Below are 22,343 nucleotides of genomic sequence, written 5' to 3' on the forward strand. Positions count from 1 at the left end.
CGGGAGCAATTTTAACAATTTTAACAATTTTAACAACTTTAACGGTTGATTCACAACATTAAATTAATTGAATGTGGTTTAAAGCTGCTGATACAGAATGGGGACCTGAGTATTTTATTTACCGTTTTGAGCTGTTAACTTGATACTGATTGTCGTTTATTTAAGCCTGAGTGGATTTTTGGTCAGTTTTTGTAACTAATGTACGAAACATTAAAAGCAACTAATAGCTGGGGGGGCTGCATCAATAATAGATTTATAATCGAATCGTAGCCTCTGGATTGTGATCGTAATCGAATCGTTAGTTGCCTAAAGATTTCCACCTCTAATCATCAGTACCCTCAACCTGACCATTATACTAACTTGCACATACTGTGTGCCGTATCTCACAGTGGAATCATCATTTACTTATCACAAGCAGGCAAGACAACCTATGTCTTGGTCTGCTTGTTTGGTACGCACTATGGGACAGATGATAAGTCCATATTTGACCATATCAAAATGCGTTACGAGAGCTTTTGGGCCAGAGTTTTTCTTTTTTTGTTGTTTTGCATTTTTTAACCAAACCTAAGCGTGAAAAGGGAGCGTAGCCTTTCATTTATCACTCCACTGTGGTTTGAGATGACCTGTCAGCCGTAGATCACGTTAGTCAGTACAGAAGGTTTGTTGTGTTAGAATTTAAAGTACAATTTTGTCACCTTTATGGTCTTCAAAAAACGGTGACCATAAATGGGCCCATCAACAGGGATCTAGCACTTGGCCTGGCAAAAAATTTGCGTGTGAAAAAAAGAATGATCTCCACCACTCGTCATTTGTTAATGCCTCTGTGCAGTCATGCAACACCCACACGCGTGTTGTCAGTTACTTGGCTCAGACCTATTCTCTGGACTGTGTGGGCGCATACAAAACGTACTTGATTGATGCCGTTTCGCTCAGCTGATTGATAGATGAACACATTACTGGTATACACACTTTCAGGACATATATACTAGTAAGTATATACCATACCTGTGTAATGAAGGCTGTTTAGAAACTGGCAGTTCTTTTTTAACACTAACCTTTATGAAGTCATGGTTTAGCACATCAACACCATCATCAATATGAACAGTTTTAACGTGACTGTCAGTAGTTGCCCCTGAGAAAAACTACACGTACTAAAAGACAGCAAGTGTACTGTAAACCTTTTTTTAAGTTCCTGGAAAAGGGAAGGTTTATTTTTAGTATATTATTATGAGACTTGAATAAAACTCTACACTGTGAACCAGTGACATCTATATAAAAACAATCCAGTGTGTGAAGACACTTGTTTGATGCAGGTGAGTAAAAAATGTGTTTATTAGGTGGAAAGATGGTGTTACCCAGTAAAATGAATGCTTTTTTTAGCAGAGCATTTTGTTTGGGGTTCATCCATTCCAACACAGAACCCTTATTACTAAATATTTGCAATTTTGTTTAATGTAGTAATTTACCTGTAAGAACCTTCCATCCCCAGCTGGGCTCCAAAGATTTGACTATCAATGACAATTTGCTCTTCTTTTCCTGGTATGGCCAGACGTGTTAAAATTGGAGTGGCAAGAGATTAATTATAAGGGTCAGTGGCCAAATTTTTATCTGCCTCTGGAGAGGAAGGAACGACAGCACGGGTAGGTTTAACTGACCACCACTATTGGATTAGAAATTATGCCTGTAGCATGGTTGTCACCCTGCTACACTAACTGTGTCATCTCTCAAAGACAATTTCCCTAATGTATTCTATCTGACAGATGACCCATCTCTGTGATATCGTTAATGCTCGTCTCCAGCGACAATGGGGACATCAGCGAGCGGGAGAGCACGCTCCTTATGAAATGACATCCCCTTCAGGGCATACACACACACATCCTCACGCTGGGTGTCACAAATGTGTCATTTTTTCCTCAAGTGAGATCTCAATTTCGTTTTCTCAGGGGAATTCAAAAGGGACAAAATGGAAACTGTTCCTCCATCCCATTTTCAAATTATGTTTTAACCTCGAAGTCACTTGAACTTGCTAGACAGACAATTTCCCCGTTTTCTTTGACTGGTATCTATTCTTCTTGTTAGGACTTGAGTCATTGCTGTGTTACTGTATATGTCCACAGGCAAAATCGCCTACTGTCTGAATGTCATGTGTTGCTTTAAGCATCAGCAACCCTGTACGTTCTGTAAACAACTGCTGGTTACTCACAGAGAGTCATGAAAATTATACCATGGCCAGTTACAGTGCCACAACTCTGGATGTGGCAGTGATATTTTAATGATCATTATTTTTATTGGTCAAGGATGTTTAAACACAAGGAATCAAGGCTCTGGTAGTTGGCATTACATATTACATCATGATTCTTCCCCATTCATCATATATACCGTAATTTTTGGACTATAAGGCGCACATAACAATAAGCCGCCACCCACCAAATTTGACATGAAAACTGCATTTGTTCATAGATAAGCCACACCGGACTATAAGCTGCAGCTGTCCTCACTGTATGATGGGATCGTTACACCAAAAGAAATTTACCGGTAACACTTTATTTGACAGCGGCATCATAAGGCTGTCATAAGATAAGACCGTCATAATTATGACCTGATACTGTCATGAGAACTAAAGTGTGTACGACAGGAGAAAAAAAGTCTTAAATAGCATTATTATGTAAATTAGAATCATATTTTGAGATGATTCGACTGTAGAGAGCAATTTGGCAAAGTGCAGATGACGAGAAATTAGTCTTTTAATCTGCCGGTTGTTTTGGCCAATATCCACGGTGAATAGGAACCTTTTGAAACCCAAAAAGGCTCACACGCCTCTCCCTGGTGCAGCCACAAAAGCCTGCAGCTGTTTAGCTGGCGTGATGCAAAAAATAAACAAATTAATCCGCAAAATCAGCTGAATCCGCAGTCCATTTGCATGCTATTAAGCAATGCTGTATTGTAAGATGCTGACCCGGGTGACGTCACATTCGCATTCGTCCTAAACCCGAGTCAGTAGCCGGAAGTCACTCATTTTCTTGGCGCGGGATTTAAAAATTGAAAATATAAAACGATCGCTTCCACACACATCCAAGCGGTACATTTCATTCAGGAACATAAAACATAAATATGAAATAAACATGCTTTTTGGTGTCATACGCACTTTAATGTATGCTTATGACTAGGGATGGGCATCGTTTGAAATTGAACAATTCCGATTCCACGTTTCGATTCCAGTTCTGAACGATTCCCAATTCCAATTCTTTTAAGAGGCAGGGTAAAAAAAAATGCAGGGCCCAAAAAAATTTGCTTAGTTTATATTAGTCTTAATTTCTCGACGTTTTTTTAAATTAAATGAACTTCTCACAGGGCTAATTATAACTTGTAAATAAATATCAGTCTTTAAACTCGAGCAATTTTTTTCCGCTCTGTGGTCATCGAAACGAGTCAAAATTTAAAAATGCGAACGATTCCGGGAGCATCGGAGTGTTAGAACCGGTTCCCATCGATACTCGATGCCCAACCCTACTTATGACAGACGTCATTTAGTGTCATCCGGCAAATTATCTCACTTTTGAATGGATGTAAACGATCCGAGGTGGACATAAATGGATGGAGATGGTGATAAATTTTGCCGGATGGCACTTAATGACACTTGTCATAAGCATTCATTAATGCACATTATAGTGTCATGTCATAATTATGATGGGCTTATGACAGTCTCATGGCCCCGCTGTCAAAGCTTTACCCATGAACCCAAATACAATAAATCAACAAATAAGCTGCAATGGACTATATGCCGCATAATTCAAAATGAGGGCAAAAAGTAGCGGTTTATAGTCCAAAAAAAGTACGGCATTCACTGGTCCTTCTCTTGAATAAACTACTGTATCTACTCCACACCCATCCCAACTACCATGTCAAGATGTATTTGACGGTAAAACAGATTAGAAACAGTTATTCAATTTTTCCTTAATTTGGTCTCATACAAATTCCAAAAATGTGAATCGCCCATTTCTACTGTTCCAAATACAGTACACCTCTCTGATTTTATCACTGTCATGAAACACTTTGGTGTCATGATCTTCTTGGATTGTGAAATTTGAAGCCTGGGCAACATGATACAAGCTCCTTTTTTGTATCTGTATAAATAAATTTCGCTGTAATCTACAGTAAGCCAAACGTTACCTTCTGCTTTTTTGCGAAGAAATGGTTTGCAAAATCCTGCAACGTTTGCATCACACAACTTGAGTTGACCCTCCCATGACTGGGGATTCCCCGCACATGACTGCAGCTCAGCTGAATCCTTTCACCCTTGGGCTTTTAGCAGATCTCCGTATTTCTCTATTAATATGCAGTGCTGCTGAAGTGTACATTATATTGCAAATGCCCTCTCGTGGTCTTTGTCAGACACAAACCACATTTCCTTTTTGTTTAAGCTCCTATGTGTGCTGTTAACAAACACACACTGGCAATTAGCTTGTAAAATAGTCTTATGCTTTGAATAGATGCTGGACAATGTAAATCAGGAAAAGAGAACCAGAGGCCACTTCAGATTTACTCCCTTAGTGCTAATTTATGCCAGTTATTGTCATGTTGAAAGCGCTGTGTCTGTCACAAGAAGGCACTGTTGCAAGTTAATGATGGTTGCGTATTGTTCTTTTGGTAGCTAAAGCCTTGTTGAAGGCTGTGTGCAGTGTACCATTTGGCCTGAGGAAAAGAGGCTTGCGGCTGTATTTTTCTTCATATTGTTCCTACCACTCTGACAACAAAACGAGGTGCTGGTTCTGTGTTCTCCGTTACCTGTGTATCCAGTGTGGTGAAGTCCTAATACATTATTTTCCACTTTTGGACCACACTTTCATTAATATTGAGAGTTCGAATTTTTTTTTTTTTTTTTAACACTCACTTTCTTCAGCACCTCTTTAAGGACGCATATTACTTGTGCCTGCATAATTTGCAAACTCAGTTTACTGCTTGATTTGTGAGAACATTTCCTTGTTAACATGAAGATTTAAATCAAATTCCACCAGATTAAGCAAAAGGAAATGAAATGAATGATACGCAATTTAAAAAAAAAAAAAAAAGAAGCATCTGGAAATGTATTACAGTAGTCCCATTTACATCTTACGTATTACAAATTTTGCAACTGAAAATCGAAATAGAAAAATGTGTTTTTTGTAATGTCGTCAGCTGTTCGTGGGTGATAGCAACTTAGTATTCCTTCGAGACATTGACTAAAATTCAATGATTACCAGCAAGCTAAGGGATTTTGACATATATATAAAGAGTTGCATTTTGTATCTGAAACGGAGTCCATCTGTTACATAAAAAGGAAACCAACTGAAAGCTTTGTATCTCATTTGTTTTGCAGTAACGGAGTGGGGTGATGATGTGCGGCCCATCTCTGATGATGAAGCCATGGTCATTGTCAACCATCAATCTACGGGAGATGTGTGTACCCTCATGATGTGCCTGCAGGACAAGGGCATGGTAAGAAGACAGATGCTCTATGTTACTTGTACATGATTATAATAGGGTTGAATTGCGTGGGATCAGAGGCGTTGAAATCATTGGAATTTTATTACGGGTTATTGGAAAACCCAATAAGTAACAAATTTTAAGTCAGTATTCCTTTTTGTTCATTAATTGTTTTATATATGTACAGTGGGGCAAATAAGTATTTAGTCAACTACCAATTGTGCAAGTTCTCCTACTTGAAAAGATTAGTGAGGCCAGCAATTGTCAACATGGGTAAACCTCAACCATGAGAGACAGAATGTGGGGAAAAAAACAGAAAATCACATTGTTTGATTTTTAAAGAATTTATTTCCAAATTAGCGGGTAAAATAAGTATTTGGTCACCTACAAACAAGCAAGATTTCTGGCTGTCAAAGAGGTCTAACTTCTTCTAACGAGGTCTAACGAGGCTCCACACGTTACCTGTATTAATGGCACCTGTTTTAACTCATTATCGGTATAAAAGACACCTGTCCACAAACTCCGTCAGTCACACTCCAAACTCCACTATGGCCAAGACCAAAGAGCTGTCGAAGGACACCAGAAGCAAAATTGTAGACTTGCACCAGGCTGGGAAGACTGAATCTGCAATAGATCAACTGTGGGAGCAATTATTAGAAAATGGAAGACATACAAGACTACTGATAATCTCCCTCGATCTGGGGCTCCATGCAAGATCTCACCCCATGGCGTCAAAATGATAACAAGAACGGTGAGCAAAAATCCCAGAACCACACAGGGGGACCTACTGGACTGGGAGAATGTGTTATGGTCAGATGAAACCAAAATAGAACTTTTTGGCAGAAACACAGGTTCTCGTGTTTGGAGGAGAAAGAATACTGAATTGCATCCGAAGAACACCATACCCACCGTGAAGCATGGGGGTGGAAACATCATGCATTGGGGCTGTTTTTCTGCAAAGGGACCAGGACGACTGATCTGTGTAAAGGAAAGAATGAATGGGGCCATGAATCGAGAGATTTTGAGTGAAAATCTCCTTCCATCAGCAAGGACATTGAAGATGAGACGTGGCTGGGTCTTTCAGCATGACAATGATCTCAAACACACAGCCAGGGCCACAAAGGAGTGGCTTCGTAAGAAGCATTTCAAGGTCCTGGAGTGGCCAAGCCAGTCTTTAGATCTCAACCCCATAGAAAATCTGTGGAGGGAGTTGAAAGTCTGTGTTGCCCAACAACATCCCTAAAACATCACTGCTCTAGAGGAGATCTGCATGGAGGAATGGGCCAAAATACCAGCAACAGTGTGTAAAAAGCTTGTGAAGAGTTATAGAAAACGTTTGGCCTCCGTTATTGCCAACAAAGGGCACATAACAAAAGATCGAAATGAACTTTCGAAATACTTATTTTCCACCATGATTTGCAAATAAATTCTTTAAAAATCAAACAATGTGATTTTCTGGGTTTTTTTCCACATTCTGTGTCTCATGGTTGAGGTTTACTCATGTTGACAATTACAGGCCTCTCTAATATTTTCAAGAGGGAGAACTTGCACAATTAGTGGTTGACTAAATACTTATTCGCCCCACTGTATATATACAGTGTATCACAAATGTGAGTACACCCCTCGCATTTTTGCAGATATTTAAGTATATCTTTTCATGGGACAACACTGACAAAATGACACTTTGACACAATGAAAAGTAGCCTGTGTGGAGCTTATATAATAAAGTTAATTTATTTTCCCCTCGAAATAATTCAAAATATAGCCATTAATATCTAAACCCCTGGCAACAAAAGTGAGTACACACCATAGAAATTACGTACATCCCTAAATGTCCAAATTGAGTACTGCTTGTCATTTTCCCTCCAAAATGTCATGTGACTCGTTACAGGAGTGCTGAAGACGGTACACAAGAAAGCCCGCCCGTCTCATCAGACCGTAGGACATGGTTCCAGTAATTCATGTGCTTTGTTGACATGACTTCAGCAAACTGTTTGCGGGCTTTCTTGTGTACCATCTTCAGACGAGGCTTCCTCCTGGGGTGACAGCCATGCACACCAATTTGATGTAGAGTGTGGTGTATGGTCTCAGCACTAACAGGCTGACCCCCCACCTCTTCAATATCTGCAGCAATGCAAAGCAAAAGAGTTAGTTTTGGTTTCTACATAAATTGAAATGTTGAGGAAGGATATTCAAATCTATAAAAAATTAGTTATGGAAAAAAAAGTTTTTACAAGCGTTGCCCAATATATTGTAATGCTTATTGCAATATGCTTTTGCCATATTGTATCATACTTCAAGCCGCAATACCCAACCAACCCTAGTCTAGATGAATCAACCAATCTTGACAGCCCTTGTGTCAGTAGATTTTTGCAACTGATAAGAACTTTTATATTAAATGTGATTTATAGAATACATTTCAATTACTGCATTAAAGTACTCTCAACATTTATTATAGGCAATACAGGATCTATTTGTTATTACACCATAGGGTAGGTTTTTTTTCCCCCAGTTCCCTTTCACTGTTTTTTTTTCTAGGTGGTACGAAAAATGATGTGGCTGATGGACCATGTGTTCAAATACACAAACTTTGGCCTAGTGTCCCTCATACACGGTGACTTCTTTATTAGACAGGTAAGTTCTCATAGCTCTGTTAAATTTTCAATAGGTTTGTCATCAACACTCCTCCTACATTTACCCTACTAACACCTTTTCCCACACCCGTCGTTGCTTTCCATTCCTCTTTTAAATATTTCCCCCCACTAAGACTTTTTCTCAACTGCCTACAGGCTAATTGTCCCAGAAGGCCTGAAGATTAAAAAACATAGTCCATAAGGCCATTACCAAACTCCTTTAAACATCTCGGCTGCTGTGAGTTGGTATTTTTTTTATCACTCTCCACAAAAGTATAGTCACTACCCATCTGCTTGTCCCAGCTGGAATGCTTGCACGTGGCTAGGCTTCTGAAGTCTGCGGCGTCCTCTCTGAAGGTCAGCCACTGTGGACAGTAATATGTGGAGTTTTGAGCTGCTCAGCCTTGATGGGTCAGGCTAACCCTCTGTTGTGGGGTCATCTGAAACTGAGCAGGTGGCTTTGACCAGCCAGCACACAGGCACACACTGGAAATGTACTATAGTACACCATCTACACCTTTTATTTATTTACAGCATTTGACTGCAACGGCAATGGCTTGAGAAAATCCCTTGCAAACCACTGTCAAGGCTGAAGCTTGTGCCCACTACTGTAGACTAGCCTGACTGGGCTTGGTCATTTCAGCGATTGCTTCTGGCATTCTGGTGTGCATTGTTGACATCCTTCCCCAAAATACCTCACACAGCAAGGCAGGCATCTATTGCCCATGGGGCCTAACTGACTCGTCTCGCCACCATGTGCAAAGCAGCAATGACTGCATACTCGCACATGGGACAGGATCCTATTTTAAACACATTTGCATGGTAGTAATGAATGTCACATACTGGACACTGGGTATGCCTTGATTTCCCAGTCTCTAAAACTGCCTAAAAATCACTTTCCTTCTTTCAGCAAATGGCTAAAACTATGCTAATAACTAAGCTTGTCGCAATATGCAATAATTCCATTTATCGCACGGTAAATAAAAATGAAGGCGATAATTTTTCCGCTGCGATTTATCGCCTCGCGTGCACCTGCGTGCGCGCGTGCGGCTGACGTGCCGTTAAAAGTTCGGCTTCCTTGTTACCAACTACGCAAAATGCATTTTAGTTCTGTTTTTAGTTTAGTGCAGTTTAAGTTTAGTGCAGGTGGAGAAAAAAAAAAGAAAAGGTGACGCTTACCATTGAAATGAAGACGTTAATGATAGCAAAATATAAGTGTGCATCCATGAACTGGGTCGTAGAATGCCGATCTCAGCCGGCGGTCCCCCTCCGTTCGCCAGTCTTTATAAGTTAAGGTGACAATTCTTATTGCGGTAACATCGCCTAAGAAATCGCCAGCTTCGTCAGGTTTCAAATCATTTATTCCATCAACTCGCCAAGTGTCCACTGCTGTTGACGCCAGGATCGAAACAGAAAGTAAAATAGCGCTCTCCTGTTCACCGTCAGCCGCGCGGTGCGTTCAGGTACACTAAAAAATGTCTGCCTTATTAGAAGCCGATTCGTTACATAATTACAGGTACTGTACTTTATTATTGTTATTATTATATTATTATATATTGCTATTATTATATTATTGCTATTCTGATTTTTATTCATATTTTATTTATTTTGCTCTTTGTAATTGCTATTTTCAATAGTAACAGCAGTATTTATTTAGGATGTAGTGTGGGTTTTTGGGCTGTGGAACGAATTATTGGAATTATAATGTATTCTTAAGGGAAAATCCTGCTTGACATACGACCATTTCGACTTACAAACAAGCTCCTGGAACGAATTAACTCCGTATGTAGAGGTACCACTGTATTACACATGAAACGCCACAGCAGAAGCTAGGAGGGGAAACGTTTTCATTTGCCTAGATGCTTAAATTATTAAGTGGAATTTTATTTTTCTTAAAAAACACATTTTATTTCTTCTGTGTTTCTGTGCAGTATTGATATTGTTGTCTTTTCCTAAAAAGTATTTTTGAATTTAAGAGTAAACATTTATTGCGTTTAAATGGGTGTACATGATCTATTAATATATACTGTATTCTCACAGTGATATTGTATTTTTTTTTTTAATTGGGGAGGTGCAATAATATCGCATATCGCAATAATTTATGAAATTATCGCACACTAAAATTTGTTATCGCAACAGGCCTACTAATAACTATGAACTTGTACTGAGAAACACACAAATATTCATTTTTAAATGTACATTCAGGTACTTCTTCTTCACCGATACATTGTTACAAGCAATTTCCAAATGGACATTGTAAAATGCCTGCATGCCTAGTTTGTTTTTGCCATCGTTTCACCTAATGCTGAAGTGTTATTGGACTTTGTATTTGCCCCAGCCCTGACACGTAAATGCTGCTGTGATATCCTTCGTGAATGGTGTGCCGTGCAAGTTGATAACCCAACCGAAAGACTGTATGCTGATGAATTTAAATTGGCCTTTGACCAACTGAACTTTGCTGAAGATCAATCCTTCCTCCTCCTGTCACTGCTAATGTCCCTAATGTCATTTTTCACACTGGTGGTTTGACATTGTTGCTGATCAAAGTGTTATGCAGTAGTGCTCCCACTATGTTCTTAGTACTGTTTGCCTCTATGTATGGACACAAAATTTATATTTTGTTTTTTGTTTGTTACTTATTTTATATCTGAATTATTTTTATGAAATTTGCTAGTGCGGACACACTAATTCTGCTATTTCTGTCAATTACCCATTGTTTTTCAGTATTAACTACATGGGTTCAACTGTTGTTGATCATGAGAGATACTCCTTTTAACTTTTGAAGGACGCTTTTTAATATAAATATAAATATAAATCTCATGTAATTTTTTTTAAGTTTGAATGACAGTAAGTCTGAAGTCATGGTGTTCAAACCGAGTAGCCAGGCCTCCCTGAATGTTGACCTCGGTTCATTGTCTCCGTTTCTTAAGAATTATGTCAAAAATCTAGGGGTCCAATTTGATGCTGATTTTAAATTTGAGAAGCAGATTTCTTGTGTTGTTCGGGACTGTTTTTATCAGCTTCGCCAGATTGCTAAGGTGAAATCTATTGTTTCACGCTCTGATATGGAAAAATTGATTCATGCTTTTGTCACAACTCGGCTGGATTACGGTAATTCTTTGTATGCAGGTGTCGGTCAGGCGGCACTGGCCCGTCTGCAACTTGTACAAAACTCTGCTGCTCGACTCCTAACTAGAACCCGCAGGCGTGAACATATCACCCCAATTTTAGCATCTCTTCACTGGCTCCCGGTACATTACCGAATACATTTTAAGATATTATTATTTGTTTTTAAATGTTTGAATAATCTTGCGCCGCCATATTTGTCAGAACTGCTTCAGCCTTACAGTCCAACCAGAACCCTCAGATCAGCTGACCACCTGCTTCTAGTAGTCCCAAGATCAAGGCTGAAGCTTAGGGGTGACCGTGCATTTGCGGTGATGGCGCCCAGGCTGTGGAACCAATTACCACTTACTATTAGACAGGCCCCCTCACTTACGGATTTTAAATCACGTCTTAAAACATTTTATTTTTCGTCAGCTTTTAATGTGCAATGACAGTTTATGACCTCGTCTTTTATTTATTTTATTTTATGTGTTTGTTTTATCTTTCAAAGTTGACTTATTTTGCTGTGTTTTGCTATGTAAAGCACTTTGGTCTCCTTGGCGGATTTTTAAATGTGCTATACAAATAAAGTTGATTGATTGATTGATTGATTGATTGATTGATTGATTGATTGATTGATTGATTGATTGATTGATTGATTGATTGATTGATTGATAAATCCAGACCTGGGGGAAGCCCAGTTTACACACCCACATGCTGCTTCAGGCTAAGGAAATTGAACTATACACTCACTGGCCATTTTATTAGGTACATCTAACTCATACCAGGTTGGTGCCCTTTTTGCCTACATAAATTTCTTAATCCTTCGTGGCATAGATACAACAAGGTGCTGGAAACATTCTCCAGAGAGTTTAGTCCATATTGACATGATGGCATTACGCAGATGTTGCAGATTTGTCAGCAAAAAAACAGTCTAAAATGATTTGAGCTCTATGACATGGCACGTTATCATGCTGGAAATAGCCATCAGAAGATGGGTACACTGTAGAGATGTCCGATCACGTCATTTTCAAAGTATCGGGATCGGCAAAAAAAATATCGGCCATGCCTTTTTTTAATATACCTGTATATATATTTTTTAATTAAATCGTTTTCTAATAGTATTTAACGTTATAGACATAATATGTTACATTCATCCAGAGTCTTTAATTTAGGCTTAAGGTAGGGTTATCAAAAATATCCCGATTACGGCGGCAATTCTTTTATTAAAATTATTTAACGCTATTAATATATGCGCTGCACGACCCTCTCACTCATTGTCACGCTCAATCTGTTATGACGCCGCTTTACCTATATAGAGAGATTAAAGGCAATGCAAAATGAGTTGAGTGAATTTTGGCAGCCTTTGGAGCCTTTCTTCAATTGGCTAAAACCTTGCAATCCCTCTCCCTATGATTAGAAATATCATGGGAAGCAATGTGGGGAAGCTAGGAGGCAATTGTTCTTTGTCTTAACACCTTAAGTTATTTCCCAAAGCAGAGAAGATATATCCATTGGTAGCACGACGCACAGTCGTGGTTTTACTTCCCATCATGGTTCGACTTCCCATCATGCATTGCGGCATGGCTGCAGTATCATTTACTGAAAGCTCAACAAATACACTAGATGGCAATATTTAGTCACAATATACAGTCACAAGTCTTTCTATCCGTTGATCCCTCTCACAGAAAGAATGTTAATAATGTAAATGCCATCTTGATGATTTATTGTCATAATAAACAAATGCAGTATTTATGTACTGTATGTTGAATGTATATATTCGTCCGAGTTTTATTCATTTTTTTCTTAATGCATTGCCAAAATGTATATGATCGGGAAAAATTATCGGGAATGATTGGAATTGAATCGGGAGCAAAAAAAGCAATCTGATCGGGAAATATCGGGATCGGCAGATACTCAAACTAAAACGATAGGGATCGGATCGGGAGCAAAAAAACATGATCGGAACAACCCTGGTACACTGTGATCATAAATAGATGGACATAATCTGCAACAATACTCAGGTAGGATGTGGCATTGCAACGATGCTCATTTGGCACAAAGGAGCCCAAAATGTCCTGAGAAAATATCCCCCCACAACATTACACCATCACCATCAGACTGAACAATGGACACAAGCCAATAATAATACATTTTATGACAGGGGGGAAAAATGCATGAAACAAAACTGGAGTGGAATGCAACTGCTCCGAATTGAACATACACATCTAAAACTGTTTAATTCATCCATGAGAACTGTTACACTCCTAATCTATATGTATACAATCAAACAGTATTAATATATGTACATATATGCAACGATTATAGAAAACATTCTTGTATATCAAGCCATATGTTTGTTGTTTTTAGGGAAAAGCCCACCGAGACAAACAGCTGGTCTATCTGAAGGATCACCTTGACAAATATTACCATAGCCGCGACAGGAAGTGGATAGTGCTGTTCCCCGAAGGAGGATTTCTCCGCAAACGGAGGGAAACCAGCCAGATATTTGCCAAAAAGCATTCGTTACCCCACCTGACCCATGTCACGCTGCCTCGCCTTGGTGCCACCCACGTCATCCTGAAGACCCTATCAGCCCAACATGAGAATGGAAGTGTGGGCAATGACAGCGGAACCCCCAACCAGACAGGTAACTAACAGATATTTGCATAGAAAATACCACGATGGTTTCCGTTAGGCTTGACCTTACGAAAACGGTTTTATTTGTTTGTTGTGCATGACATTTTCTCCTCTGTGGCATTTGCATATCTGTCCTCAGTTAGGAGTATAGTGACACATACAGCGATGCCAAAAATGACATCAAGGTCTCTGAAACCTCTGTGGTGATTTGCTAGTCATTTTTTCTGTCAAGAAACCAATCCTAGGAGTGGAATGACAAGGAAGGTCACCTCTGCAGTAAATCGAATTTTTTGTGTGTTTTTTGTATCGCGCTTGTGGTTGAAGAGCATTTGCATTTTTGTGTTTTAATATTATTTTTAAAGATGTGTCATGTGGACATTATGGTAATCTTTAGTAACTCCAACTCACAGTAGAAATTCGGGGTTTATGTATTGTCCACTTTTCAAAGAACATGCTTGTCAGGTTCATTAAAGACTAAAAATTAGGGGTCTTTCTTTCAGTCAGTTATCGATTTCATGCATCGATTCAATTTCAGCAAAAATTTGTGTTCCATCTGACTGTACTACATATAAAATATCTGATAAAAGCACTTCTTTCCAGCGGCACAAGGATCTAACATTGAAAGCCCATGTGATTACATCAGCCATGCAGCAATACTTTTCATTTAATATAGAGAACGGGCAACAGTATCTTTCACTATATCAGATGATAAGTCGATACAGTAATTATCGTGACTGGCCCAGATATGCCTTCTACACGGACCAAGTCTGCAAATAAAACCATGAACACAAATGCAGACCAACTTCAGTGTCGAAAAATAAGGCTGTTTTAGTCTTGACTTTCTTTGGGCCAGCATTGTTGAAACTGTGGCTCAGCTGTTTGCCCTATAGGCCCGGCGGTTGATGCAGACCACTGTCAGTTCATCTCTTTAGAGAGTGAGTGTCAAAACAAAGCTGATGTACCACTTAATTGGCTACATGTGCTGGATGTGCATGTTCTCGTTTTAGCTGCTTTCTCTGGAAACCGCCAGCGTGGTGGTGCTAGAGGCTTTGTCCTTCTACTTGAATCTAGCTAATGGCATTTAAACAAGCAATAAAAATATGCACATACCCTGAAGAGTACCATGTCCTCTGTGTGTCTTAGTTTGTGCAACTGTCGTCTCACCCTGACCCTCCCTGATACTCTGTAGAGGTGCCCACATTTTGCTGACTCACTTAGAGACAAATGGGCCACTTGCAGAAAATAGGATTTCATGTAAATATGTGTGCCGCTGCGTTACAGCCATTCACTGTCTCATGGGCTTTAGTACTGATAAGGGTGATGTGTTGTAGAAAAGATAATGGGGACTCAGGCAAAGTTCAAGGCATGCATCAGTTCTTGATAAACCAGATGACCCACCAATCACATACATGCTTATAGGGAGTGTCGTATTCTGTCATCGTGTAATCCCGACCAAGGTACCTTCCGCTGCATTTGTCTCCCTAGCAGTGTTTGCTGAAGGACACACCTTTGTCGTTTATTAGAGTATGGCTTGTCACTGTAGCGACGCCTTGGCACAGAGCCTCGTACTTTGGCTCGTTGCACACACGAGACCATGGTTGCCTCTTCAAGCTCTAGGACAGAACCCGGGATCCAATTACCCATACTGTGATGTCTGTGGCCTTTCCGATCAATACCAAGAACGCCTGTCAAGTCACTTTATCTCTTATATAAATGAGCCAGCAACAATTGCCCTGGTGCTGAGTGAACAGAGGTTTATATACAGCAAGTCCATAAATACTACATGTATTCTTTTGCAAAAAAAAAAAAAAAAAAGTTTCCAGGACTGCATGGTGACCTAGTTGTGAGCATTTCTGCCTCACCATTCTGACCTTCGTGTGTGAATCTCCACTTTTCCTGTGTTGACTTTGCAAATTTTCCACTTGCTTGCTTGACTTTTCTCCGGGTGCTCCGGCTTCTTCCTCAGTCCAGAAACGTACTCTATTGGTTAATTGCTTGTTTGTCTCAGGGCACTGCAACCTCTGACCCATTGAGTTCTTCAGATCATAGTAGTGGAATGACCAAATCAATCCCCAGCGCTAAACCCAATTGAGAATGCATTTCAGAATGTAATTTACCACAGAGGATTTGCAACTAAGTATTAAAAAAGTGTAAGTTTTCCATATATGATTGTTAATTTATACCGTATTTTTCGGACTATAAGTCAGTTTTTTTCATAGTTTGGCTGGGGTGCAACTTATACTCAGGAGCGACTTATCTGTGAAATTATTAACACATTGTGATATCATTTCACATGTTGTTTTGGAGTGACACTGATGGTTTGGTAAACTTGTTAGCATGTTCTTTAGGCTATAGTTATCTGAATAACTCTTATTAGCTCTGGCCACATTCGCGTTCTGCCTTTGGCAATGTGTGTTCAATTGTATTATTGACTTTTTTATATTGAAATGGATGCTTTTAATTTGTAGCACTTTCACGCCCTCGTGGGGGCGCACTTGCACTTGTTTATGTGAAGAAGAGCGCTCACACGCTAAAAGAAGAGTACGTAGCTCTGATTGAGTGGGCGAGTTGGCGTGAGAGAAACACTGCTGCGATCCTACGTTCATTATTTATGCTTGTAAAATATCTCTACAGAGGCAACGCCTGTGTGTGTCATCTTTTCTGTTGTCGTGTGTTTTCCACCCGCGATCGGACACTTACCTGTGGTTGTTTGAGCGATGTGCTAATGCTAGCGAACGCATGCTAACTGTTTTTGGTCATTGCTGGAGAAGCACCTAATTATCATTTATTTACGTTGATGCGACCCTTTTTGGTATCGAGGACGAAATTGATTCAGCAAATTATACAGACGTCCAGCATCATCATTTGGGAGTTTAGCCCGCTGAATAGCCAGGACCGAGCCAGAGCGTCCTGGTGAGGACAGTATATTTGCATTTCGTTGTTCATGCACTGTACACTTATTCAGCATGTTGTTCTCTACTGTATTTTTATATTAAATTGCCTTTGAAGATGACATGTCTGTTCTCTGTGTTGGATTTTATCAAGTAAATTTCCCCCAAAAATGCGACTTATATTCCGGTGCGACTTGTATATGTTTTTCTGTTCGTTGGGCATTTTATGGCTGGTGTGACTTATACTGAGGTGCGACTTGTAGTCCGAAAAATACGGTACTTTTGATGGCTTGAAAAGCGTTGGATGTATATAAAAATGTCTCCAGTTAAACAAAATCTTGTTTCCTTCATATCAGATCCATTGTAATTGTGTGTAGTGCCAAAATGACTTGGGGAAATCCCGATGTTTATGAAACATCCTCTGTCGTAACTTCTATAAATCCTTAATTTTTCACATGATGCCTTATTATTTTCAGCATACTTCATAATTATTTATAAGCCGCTATACGTCACTATAGGTTTGCCTTGTGTGTAAATGATGGCATACAAATAAACTTGTATTGCCTTACTCAGATATTCACTTTTTAAATCGCATCTTCGTGTAAGGTAAAGCTGTGTCTTGTCTTTTATAAGACCTTCAAGTGGTTGTGTTTTTTTATATACGTATACTACGCTGCTGTAGACTGGCACAATGAAAGTCAAGAGTTTGTTGCCAATATGAAATGTACTTTATGCTTAGTAAAATATCTGTCTGGGAGTCTTTGTTTAAGAGTTCTAAATTTCTAAGATGAATTGCAAACATCTATCATTTTGTGGTCTAGCTGTGCTGATATGAAACTGGTTAACCAGTTTTTCTCAACATTATTTGAACACCACACGTTTCACAGGTGAGTAAACAGCTGAAGAAAAACACCAGCTAGCCAGACACTTGTACTGTTCATGTTGCATTCCTGTGCATCCACTACCAAGACAGCTCTGAGACATGTTTGGAATTGCTCTGTTTAGTCTATGACAGCAGAGGGGAGCCTTGCTGCCTCTGCCAAAAGTAAAGGAATACACTTTAAACAATGGTAAATGCACACTGACTAGTTAGATACAGTCAGAACAGTTACTTGCAGAAATGCGTTTTCTGTTTTTATGTAACGTCTGTTTGCTTACATTCGAACAGTTTGTGAAATGTGGTTACACTCCACGCAGTTGGAAAGCTATTCAAACGTTCAAGCTTTGTTCGGACCCATTATGACATGTTTCGTTTCTTTTCAATCATACTGCGTGTAACAAATGAGACATTTAACACTGGATTCTCTATCATAAAACACATTTACACAATTGAGGCCACTTTTCAGTTATCTATAACATTTAAATGTATGTATTTATTTTATTAATCAATTACTTTAATTTGGGACCTCACTCTTATTTCTCCACCAGTCATATTGGCAGGTTCACAGCCAAAATGTATTGCACTGTTGTAATATGCAAATTCACTCATACTGTGTGAAATAAACTCATGGTGTTCACTCTATTTCAGGTAAAAAGCGCAAAGGCCTGCAGTGGGTGATAGATGTGACTATTGCTTATCCCAAAGCACGACCCATGGACATCCAGACATGGATTTTTGGATATAGGTCAGCAACAGTCACACATGTTCACTACAGGTAAGGCAACAAAAAAAACAGTAAATTGCAGAGAAAAACACTATGATTGCGATTTTGGCGGGGGGGGGGGGGTGCGATGCATTGGGATATTTAAACTAGAAGAATTTTCACCTGATAACTTGAATAGCTCTGTTTGGGATAGGCCTGAACGATAATGTTAGAAATAACACTGCGATGTATATTGACAACGATCCACACTTACTTTTTGGATTTGTTGCACTGGTGCACCAATTTTTTTTTGTCAAGGTGCACCACCACAAAATGTAACCACACCTGCATTTTTCATTGCAACACCTTTAACGCCATAATTTTAATAACTCTCCCTAACATTTATATCATTCATTCACTCATCCTCTGAACTGCTTATCCTCACAAGGGTCGCGGGGGGTGCTGGAGCTTGTCGGAGCTAATTCTAGGCAGAAGGCGCGAGGTACATTCTGAACTGGTTGCCAGCCAGTCGCAGAGCACATGTAGACACGCAACCATTCACGCATACACTCACACTTACGGACAAGTTGGAGTGTTCAGTCAGTATACCATGCACATTTTTTGGGGATGTGGCAAAAACCCGGAGAAAACCCATGCACGCCACATTCATAATGTGAATTATTTTTAAACAATATTTATGTAGAAAAATGCTTGCCTTTATTAAATGCTTCATTGAGTGACTCCACTCAAATTCATTCACGCTTTGACGCTCACACTGGCGAGAGCAGCCTCTCACACATTGAACGAGTTGCCACAGCACACTTCAGACTAGGCTACCGCTAGTGTGTAACAAGCTTAACGATGATTAACAAATTTCTGAATTTGACCGTAGAGCTACCGAGTCTTCTCTTGCCAGATCAAAGCTACAAACCTGTCAATCATCATTAATTTTAAGTACCAAACGCCAGCTGCACTGGTGACCATCAACAACAGTTTGGTTGTACTCCTCAGCAGTAGGGAGGGTGAGAGGCTGTGGCACCGTACAAGCATGAAGCAGAAAAACAAATTTGCCTGTTAATTTTTGTTGTTGTTGTTGTTTTTTAAATATTGCATGTCTTTGCAATGCAAATATTGCGCATCCGCACATCGCAATGACGTTGTTCAATCGACATATCTTTCAAGTCTATTGCAGAGACACCCGCACTTTAATTTAATACATGGACTATTAGACTTTGATAATCATGTCACCGTCCTTTGTTTACTTTTAATTCATTAAGAGTCCACCCACTGAAAGCTCAAGTTAAAAAAAGGAAGTTTCCACCAACTTCCTTTCACACTTATCAGACAACTTTCTGCACCACTGTCTTCAGTTATGACATTTTGATGACCTTCTTTTCCATTCTCTGTGTTTGTGTGGAAAAGAGTTGATGAAATTGGTTGAATTTCAAGTTAGCTGTAGCGCTTCTATAGCCTTTGACGTGTGTAGGTCGGTATTTGTGTTTGTGTTTTAAACCGTGTAGTGTTTTTCTGCAAATATTTGCTACAAAAGAAAAACATGTTCTATTTAGTTGCGCTTATGTTTTTGAAAAGATGGTGCTTTATCTTTTTTTTTTTTTTTTTTAAATATTTTGTACTTTAGTAACTGCCGTAGTTGGCAATTCAAGATGGCCGAGGGTTTGCACATGCGCAGGCCAGGTAGTGTGTGCGTGACAGATAACGTACTGACACGCACAATGTTTAAAAATGAAAACACCACATGCTGCTACTACTGAGCACGCTCAGTGCGAAGGAACAAAACAATGTGATGCCTCAGATAAACTGTTTCTAACGTCATGATAGCCAGTGCACTGCTTGAAAGTTGAAATTGATGTACTGTATCTCTATATTACTCGCAGATTTAATATCGATGAGGATCTTGCTATATATGCACTCGTATCGCTTGTCTTCATGAATCAATATTCAGTCGAATCCTCTTTTTTTTTTTGGTCACAACTCAATTTTTTGTACCATGCAGAGTATCTATGTGGTAGAGAACAGGAGATGCATTCCGGGTCAAGCGGCAGCTGGTAGGAGTCATGCTGACCCACAGGATGCTGTGAACACTTCAGTGTGCCGGATTATAATTGGACAACGCAAAAGATGATTTATGGACCTTGGCTAGCTGATCCTTCTCTGGAGGTTTTTTCCACCATCCTTAACTAAAGCTAAGGGCTCATTAGGTCTGTAATAAGAGGGTCAGAGATTTCCGAAGTCCTAGCACTATATACCAGACCCTCTAATCAGACACTAAAACAGCCAACTTCCATTGCATGGTCAGCGGCTCCAGACAGGCAGAGAGGCACTCTACCAAGCAAGTGCCCCAGCTGTTAAACCTGCCCGAACACACACATACATTGTTCCAGCCATAGCGGTGATCATAAACTATTTAGACCCATGCTAGTACAGGTGGGGAGACTAAAGGATTAATGTGCCTGCTGATCAACCGAACGCTGTGGGGGTTTGAGTAGTATGATGCCCTTTGTAATGCCATATTTGCAGCAAACATAAGTATTGAGATGTACTGTTGACAGTTCGACCAGATTAAAAATACCAAGGTTAACTTGGATGAAATATTTAATACAGGAATGAATTCGGTCTGACCACTGGCTGAATTAACTTTGGGGTAAATTTGTGTTTTTTGATCATATGAGCAGTCTGTTAACTACTTTTGACAGTGTTTTCCTCTGTAGTAAAAGATAGCCTTCATTGTCAACTGAATATAACACCAAGTCGTTCCTTGAGGTTAACAGCGAAAATTGATTTGAATGACAAGTCAAACATAATTTTGAAAACAAAAGTAGTTAATATTACAATTAGACATGTGTATGATATTCTGACGGTATGATAACCTTAAGCCAAAATATCACGGTATGGCGATTACAGCTCTGAAATGTGTTTGTTACATTGAGATATCTCAGTTTAAAAACAAAATTTTAAAAATATACTTTTTTTCATTGAACAGGATTTTTATTTTTCAATTCATGTGGGGAAATTGAAACATAAGTATCATATTAAGTTAAAATAAATTTAAAAAATATATATATATTCTAAACAGTATAATATTCTAGACAATCAAAATGAATGCAGTCCTTTAGGTGAGCCTAACCCCACATCCACAACTCAATATTATTACCATCAGAACAAAAATAATTGAATTATTTTTCATAAAAAGCACGTGCGTATGACTTGTATCATGTTTACATTATACACGCACTCTTTCTCAACACTGTAGCCAGAGAGAAAAAAAACACGTTTCACCACTGCTAGATACACTAAACACGCTAGAGTTAACGCTCGTAGCTGGTGGGAAACTTTCATGAAAATGTTTACTATCCTTTAATTTTGTATAAATGCGAGATCATATTGGAGATATTGCTTCCTCGGCACCCCCCCTCCACAAACATGTTTTACATGTCGGTTGGCCCTCCTCCTCTAAGCCACAGCTGTCTGAAACTTTTCTGTAGCCGAAGTATTCCCAATTTGTTTTCTTCGATTGGGGGGGGGGGGGGGGGGTTCAGGAGTTTTACCTCCACTTGCCATCATGTTGCACAGCTGACTCACTGACACTGAGCAACAACCGGTGGGGGGAGGTTGAGCCTTACAGCTGCAAGCGATGGATTCCTCCACGCCCTTTGTATTTTTGGGACATGAAAAATAGCTAATACCTTAGGGATGGTATGACAGAAAATGTTTGGGGTTTTGAAACCTTGATGTTTTCATACCACGGTACACCTTGAAACCGGTAATCGGCACATGTTTCAATGCAATGAGACACACGTTTCATATTTCAGTGGTTCTACAAAATCTTATAACATTTTTGATTTGAGCTAAAAGTTGCTGCTATCAGAAAAGCCTCAGGAGAGACCTCAGCCACTGTCTGTTCTGAGTGGTTGTCCTGCCAAGTAAATCACCCACTACTGTGGGGGCTCCTTATTTTTATGCATCCGAGCATGTGGGTTTAACCACATTTAGAGTAGGATTAAAACAGT

The 22,343-nt window shown here is 39.4% G+C and overlaps 1 protein-coding gene across 1 annotated transcript in view; it reads left to right on the top strand.

The window, feature by feature from the left end:
* lpgat1 (lysophosphatidylglycerol acyltransferase 1) overlaps window positions 1-22,343 on the top strand; it is a 38,193-nt gene that overhangs the window by 5,318 nt on the left and 10,532 nt on the right. The window contains exons 3-6 of the mRNA XM_057823130.1: window positions 5,357-5,475; window positions 8,002-8,097; window positions 13,572-13,851; window positions 18,261-18,387. Of these exons, the coding sequence (XP_057679113.1) occupies window positions 5,357-5,475; window positions 8,002-8,097; window positions 13,572-13,851; window positions 18,261-18,387 (622 nt within the window). The remainder of the gene's footprint in view (window positions 1-5,356; window positions 5,476-8,001; window positions 8,098-13,571; window positions 13,852-18,260; window positions 18,388-22,343) is intronic.

Source organism: Corythoichthys intestinalis, chromosome 19, assembly GCF_030265065.1.
Source record: "Corythoichthys intestinalis isolate RoL2023-P3 chromosome 19, ASM3026506v1, whole genome shotgun sequence".
Classification (NCBI taxonomy): Eukaryota; Metazoa; Chordata; class Actinopteri; order Syngnathiformes; family Syngnathidae; genus Corythoichthys; species Corythoichthys intestinalis.